The sequence below is a fragment of the Colobus angolensis genome, unplaced genomic scaffold, assembly GCF_000951035.1.
Source record: "Colobus angolensis palliatus isolate OR3802 unplaced genomic scaffold, Cang.pa_1.0 Scaffold405, whole genome shotgun sequence".
Taxonomy (NCBI): domain Eukaryota; kingdom Metazoa; phylum Chordata; class Mammalia; order Primates; family Cercopithecidae; genus Colobus; species Colobus angolensis.
The window spans coordinates 61,312-68,743 of record NW_012117433.1 but is presented as its reverse complement, the minus strand read 5'-3'; the positions used below and the strand labels follow the sequence as shown (position 1 = coordinate 68,743).

General features: G+C 38.1%; 1 protein-coding gene across 3 annotated transcripts in view; it reads right to left on the bottom strand.

Moving 5' to 3' along the window:
* The window catches only part of LOC105521700 (prostaglandin F synthase 1-like), a 33,726-nt gene extending 29,634 nt beyond the window's left edge, over positions 1–4,092 (bottom strand). For all 3 annotated transcript variants that reach the window (XM_011955978.1, XM_011955980.1, XM_011955979.1), the window contains exon 1: positions 4,003–4,092. In XM_011955978.1, coding sequence (XP_011811368.1) covers positions 4,003–4,092 — 90 coding nt within the window. The remainder of the gene's footprint in view (positions 1–4,002) is intronic.
* Between the last annotated feature and the right edge of the window lie 3,340 nt (positions 4,093–7,432).

Sequence of the window (7,432 nt, the reverse complement as noted above, 5' to 3'; positions counted from 1 at the left end):
GTCTCGGCCTCCCAAAGTGCTGGGATTACAGGCTTGAGCCACCGCGCCCGGCCCAAGGTTTTCTTAATAAGTTAATCTACTCTTTAATAAAATGTATAAAGAATTATTAAAGGTTTATAAAGACCTCACCTCATGGTCAAATTGGTTATGATTAAATAGAATTATCTATAAAGTTTCATTAGAATTGGGATTGACATTAATAATAAACTAATAAAAGGGTGAAATTCGACTTTCTTTTGAACAAGATTTTCATGTCATAATAAAGACTAATAAAAAGTTTTTACTTTTTTAAATTTTTGAATCATCATTTTAACAAAGCAAATGACTTATGGTAATCTGAAATTTTATTTCATAATATCAAGTGGTTTTTAAACTCTAACATATTCAACAGGCTTCCGAAAATCAAACTTGAGTTTCACAATTGTCTTCCCTGACCCCTAATGTTTAAATACTACAGAAGGCCCCTAAAGCAACTCCAAAAAAGTAAACAGGATCACTTGACATATTTAAATATGTGAGATTGCCAAAATGATATTTAATCTTCCTCAAGTTATATTTCAGTAAATATTAATATATGTTCCAAAATCATATAAAATGTCTAAATATATACTGTCAACCATAATTAAGGTTATTATGTTAAACTATTGTAAACCACAGAAATAACCAAATTACTTTGTCAATCATATTCTTAACTATAACTACCCTGGAAATTTTGTCATTCACATGCAATTGTTATCTTGTTTTAATCCTCTTCAAAAGATGATTTATAATCAACTATAAGACTTTAACAAATACTCTCAAATACAACTTTCTAATAACAAAAAACATGTAAGACTCACAAAAAACTAGTGTTTATAAATATCAAATGGAACAAAATTTAACCAAATAGACTAATAGAAAACTGAAGTAATCCTTTTTAACTTTTTACTTAAACAATTACTGATCATCATTTTGTTTTTTTCAGAGTCAAAAAAACTTTTGAACTAACTACAACTTTTAACAGTTGAGTAACATATACTTCTGTGAACAAAATTTAAAATATATTTATTTATCTCTGCCTGGTTCCTCTAAAATTCAGAAACTAATTATAAATATTCTAGACTTATAACAATACAACTGTTTACATCAGCACAATAAAAATCCATTATCTTTTACAACAAGACATAATTTTTTAAAATGATTATTTTACCAAGACTTGGACTTTCCCTTTGAAGAATCAAACTTAACTTCCAAAACCAATAAAAACTGGCCTCGTACCTTGTCTATGCAGTTCCCAAACAGAGTTCCTAATCTATAGTAAATAAAGAATGTCACTTTCTAACAGGCCCAAGAACCCCATGTTCTTGAGACCTCAAAAAGAGAAGAATCCACCCAACTCATAAATATTTGAGAGTACAAACCCATGGCTAGACTCAACTTTAAACTGAGGTCTTATCTGAGGTTACTTATGGAATAGAATTCCATCAAAACCAATTTTAAAACCCTATATAAAAATAATTATTCTAAGGCCAGGCATGGTGGCTTATGCCTGTAATCTTAGCACTTTGGGAGGCCGAGGCAGGCGGATTTCCTGAGCTCAGGAGTTCGAGACCAGCCTGGGAAACATGGTGAAACCCTGTCTCTACTAAAATACAAAAAATTAGTCGGGTGTGTCAGCATGCGCCTGTAGTCCCAGCTACTTGGGAGACTGAGGCAGTAGAATTGCTTGAATCCGGGAGGCGGAGGTTGTAGTGAGTCAAGATCATGCCCCTGCACTCCAGCCTGGGCAACAGAGTGAGACTCTGTCTCAAAAAGAAAAAATTATTACTACTCTTTATACAAATAATCACCAAATATGAAACTAAAATTTATTTTACAAACAACTCAGTCCTATCCTATCATGATTTGTTTTTGACAAAAATAAGAACTAGAGAGAGAGAAATAGTGTGTCAAAACTTATCATACAGTTGTCATTAAATTCCAGTCTCACTAATTACTTTTAAATGTTTACCTACATTTTAGACTAACCCCACTTATTCTTATGACCCAATCAACAATCTCTGACTACCACAAAAAAATAAAAACAGAAAAAGATAAATAAAATTTAGAACAATATTCTAGTTCTGAACAATTATCCTACAAATCCTACCAGGTCATAAGAATGTATAGAATACCTATAATCCAACGGTTTATTTGAGGAAAGAAGACCAAAAAAATTAACCAAAACTAAGCTCCATACACCAAAATCTTAACAGACATAACTATAACCACCAATTATCAGGACATGTCAACAACCTCAGAATTTTTAAACTATCCTTATTCCCCCTTGTTTCATTTTAATACATGTACTCTAATAGCCCAAATTATTTCTTCTCACCGAAAAACTATCAAACTCTAAATGATAATACTAATAACACCACACATAAACACATCTTTCTTCCAAAGACCATTAAACCAACCCCAAGAAGAACTCTAACTACTGTTCCCCACATGACACCACCATCAGACAAAAAACAGCCAGAAAAGTCAACACCCACTCTCCCTAACGACAATTAGGGACTCCACTCCTGAGGGTAAAAAACTGAGAGAAAAAACTTAAACAGTGAGCATGAGTTCTTGGTAAAACTCCTTTAAACAGAGAAACAGCCTAAAATAATCAGACTACACACACAGATAAACAGTGAGCATGAGTTCTTGGTAAAACTCCTTTAAACAGAGAAACAGCCTAAAAAAATCAGACTACACACACAGATAAGGAAACTTACACAAACCTCCAGCTCACTCACATAAAAAAACAAACAAGGCCCAACATAAAAATGCCTTTGTCCTTTATCCCTAAGGCATGCCAACAACTGCACTAATGTGAGAACAAGAACCAACAGAGAAGCACATTTGTCTTTTGCATAACCAACAGACTTCTAGGAAAGTCTCTTTGCCTTTTGTGGGCTTGTACATGGTGGGCTCCAGTGGGCTCTGGTGGGCACTTTCCTTTCCTTTCCTTTTGTGGACACGTGGACTGTGAGATGAGCCTTTATGAATTATTACTTCAGCATCTGACTGCTCCTGGGTCAAGCTTTCACTTCAACTCTTGATGAGTCCTGGAGCAAGGTGCTGGACCAAACTTTCACTTCAGTCTCTGACTGGTCCCAGACCAAGGTCCCAAGACAAGCTGAGTTACACTTTCTCCAAGACCAGTCGGCAAATTCTTTTCTTTCCCAGTCTATCAAAACCCTAGACCTGACCTCACAGCTAACAATCCATGCAGGCCCCCTCTCTGCTCCAGAAAACTCCCTTCTTTCACTTATTGAACTTTCACTCTAACCTTATCCTTTGTGTCCACAATCCTTAATTTTCTCAGTCATAAGACAAAAAACTTCAGGTAATCCCTCACAATGAAAGACTACTATATTTTTAATACACTGATGAGACTCTAACAGAATCATGGTGGCTTCTCTTATGGCAAAAAGTTTGGATGGTTGAAACTCTCTGGCAAATACTTCCAGCCCCAATAACCTCACAGCAAAGCTGCCACTAAGTATTCACTTTGGCTTTTGATTCCTCCTGGGCCCTTGGCCCTTCACGTTTCTAACCAAGAGGAAAGTGGCTCTGACCAGAGCAAAAGATGAGAACAACCTGAACTTGCATTTTAAAAATGTAACAAATTTTAATGAGTACTTACCTAGGCCAGTTGTTAAGGAATTAAATAAAGTAATGCATGTAAAACACCTAAAATACATGGAAGGCATTTGATATATTAAGTAATATTGATACTTTTAATAGAAATAAAGATAATATACCCACAAAATTTTCAATCTCAGAATCCCCACAATCAATAACTTGTCATGCCACTTAATGCAAAAAAGATCTCTGTGACCTTGAGAGGGGCAAGTTAGAGACAGTTAAATGGAAGCCCAGAGGAGCCCTTCCAAGCATCCACTGTCCACCAAGTGCAGGGCTCTTGCCTGATGACTGCCCTGCAAGTACAGCTAACCTAAGAAACTTCAGCCTCCTGGGTCCACTTACATGATCAGGAGCATAAGTGCCAAATCCCAGCACTGGCATGAAGTGTCCATCATTCAGCCTCACGGAATAGCTTTGCTTCAGATCCGTCATTATCCCCAGCTAATCTGTGTTTCCACCTTTTCCTCACTGACAGCCCAGCGGGAGACAAGGCTCCTGCGTTCTTTATTTGCACCAAATACAGGATGGGTGTGGTGGAGACGACAGTTGCCAATGATTTCGAAATGAAGCTGGAATCAGTCCAGTGCCTTTTCTCTGATTCTTCTGTGTCTCTATGGGAGTATTTTACAGAAAACTCATTCAGAAATGCTGTGAATGCCAGAGGAATTTTATTTTCTCCTCCGTGCTGTTCACACGTGATTCCTTAGTTGAAAAATTAACCATGCCAATTCGTCCTTGATAAGCGCACTAGACTTCCTTTACAAGATGCAAATTATCATTAGGGTGGTCATTTCAAAGCACTAATTCTGCTACAGACTGAAGTTAACTTTCTCACTTATATTTGATTGTTAATCCCTTTAAAAACAGCTTATTAGAATTCCTTGAATAAAGCTTGATGCCTGGTACCAGCCACGCATGTAATGAAATTCCTTAAGAACACCCACCCCTACTCCCAGTGTATTTCCCTCCTGTGTCAAGCCCCACTCCATTTTCTCTGACTTGTTTCCTTGAATGTTTTGCAGAAAAAAACTTGTCTGAGATCATGGATAAATGTCTATGCTCTTGCCTTTGTTCCAGCCATTGCCTCTTTCTAGAACAGCCTGCTCGACTCCCTCCTGGTCTCCAGCGGGTTTCTGATCTTTTACTTATCCTAAAAGCACCTCCTGCAGTCTCACATCCTTTATGACTCCTTCTTTTTGTTGTTGTTTGTTTGTTTTGAACAAAAATAGGAGATAGCAAAGCAGCCTGGGTCTTAACCGAACAGCTTGGAATTCCAGGGACGAAACTGCTTTTGCAAACATAAACCTACACACAACAACCATGAGAAAAATGAAAATTAAAAATGGCATCCAATTCAGAATGCCTAGAGGTTCAGCCTAAATGGTCTGCTACATAATTCACTTTGGACACTTTCATCCTCTGTAGGTGAGGGCAGCAGGTCTGGATCAAGGTTAATATCTTAAATGGTTCAAAATAACTGACTTTGGGCCGGGTGCAGTGGCTCACTCCTGTAATCCCAGCACTTTGGGAGGCTGAGGTGGGCGGATCATGAGGTCAGGAGATCGAGACCATCCTGGCTAACACGGTGAAACTGTCTCCACTAAAAATACAAAAAATTAGCTGGGCATGGTGACAGGCACCTGTAGTCCCAGCTACTCGGAGGGGGGGGCTGAGGCAGGAGAATGGCATGAACCTGGGAGGCGGAGCTTGTAGTGAGCCAAGATTGTGCCACTGCACTCCAGCCTGGGTGACAGAGCGAGACTCCTTCTCAAAAAATAAAATAAAATAAAATAACTGACTTTGAAATAATCAGCAGGGTCACCAGTTATTGCTAAACACGCCTCTTCATCTTTTATTTTTTCAAATTTTAAGTGATAGATTTAATTATCACATTATGAAATATCATAAGAAGAAAAGATGACTTCTTCTATAATCTCCCTGGGTGAGACTGACCAACCTTCTCTGCGTGCCCTTTATTCTCTTAGCTTCTATGAAGCAGGTAAAAAAAAAAATCATCATTGAAATTACACTCTCCTCCAACAAGGAGCTTCTGCTACATAAGATGCCTAAGTGGTATTTTCTTTGGTGTTTTTATTATGCTGTGCTTTCTCCAACATGTATTTGTGCCTTGGGTATTTTAGAGGCAATCCTGAAACATGACAGTGTCATTTATCTTATTTTGAACCCATAGCTCTGACTGGGCAAGGTCCAAATTCTGCCTGATTCTGATTCCCTGTAGTTTATAATTATCACAACATTGTATCAGCTATAAATCTGGTAAGTATACTATTTCTATTACATTGGTAAAACTGTTGAACCCTAAAGAGATGGGTTTAAGTTCTGAGTAAAGTCACAAGAAAAGCGTGTCTTTATTACTGGTAATAGCCTGAAGCTCATCATTCACTAGATTAAAAATTTGTCTAACAAGTTTGCAATATTAACCCGTATTTTGCACTAAATGGTTTACCCAAGTAAAATACATTATTTCTCTCTCACTTCCCTAATTTAGCAGTCTAGGAAATTTGTTAGTGAAAGAGAGTTGGCCAATTTTATTCTTAGTAAATCCAAAGCAGGGCTTCATGCTCCCTGCCCCTCTTCTCATAAAACTTGCCTTAAGCATTATCCTAAAACATTTATAGATTAGATGTCATACTTTGTACCTAACAGAGTCCATCTTCCCTTTGTAACTGGAAAGGTGTTTGTCCGTGGTTTCCTGGCACTATTTTTACTTCCTCAGGTTTTCAAAAGCTACCAAGGATATGAGATGCTCTCAGGGAGCTCATGGTTTATTGGATAAGAGGTGGGCAGATGGCAAATTGTTCCCCCATGATCCCTGCCTCCTGGTATTTATGGCCCTGTGTAATGTGTGTAATGCCCTCTTATCAACTGTGGCTAGCACTTGTGTCTTTATTCTAAACAACTGACTATTGTAAAGAAGAGTGATATTTCATTAGGAAATACAAAATTGTAATTTCCATTGTGCTACGAAACTCGGTTTTCTCAGTTTTCAAACTTTGATAAAATTGGTGGCAACATAGGAGAGGCTCACATGGAGAGGAGCTGAGTGGGGCCTCTGGTCACCAATCAGCTCGAAACTGAGGCTTTCATTCAGACAGTCCAGAAGAAACCAAACCCTGCCAGTTCCCCCCCACCCCCGATCTTGGAAGCAGGTTATTCCACTCTAAGCCTTCAGGGAGATCCTGCTTCAGGCTTATGCCTTTACTGCAGCCCATTGAGGATCTGAGCAGAGGTCCTAGATCAACTCTGCGTGGCTGCACACAAGTCACTACAACCTTAGCAGCTTAAAACCCACACAAGGTGACAGAGTGCAGATGGCGATTATAATACAGCATGGCACCCAAGGAAACAGAAAGATGTGCCATTCTGGAAGGAGTGGAAGGAGTGCCAGAAAATATGTTGCAATGGCCTCCAAGGAACACATTTAAGAATTATATGAAAGTGTATTTCATTCAAAAATAAATATTTAGTGAGTAGGTATAATGTGCAAGATACTGTTGTAGGCATTAAAAACAGACAAAAATCTAAGCCTGCACTGAACTCACTTTTAAGAAGACAGAAGCAGACAAAAAACTAATAATTATATAGAATGAAAACCATGTTGTATGATAGGAAGCATTGTGAAGGGGAAAAAGCAGGGAAAGGGGTAGAGTATGGAAAGAGTGCAGGAACAACTGAAATCACAAATAGCTTAAGCAGGGAATCCTCACTGAGACAGAGACATTTGATAAAAGACCTGAAGGAGCAGAGGAAG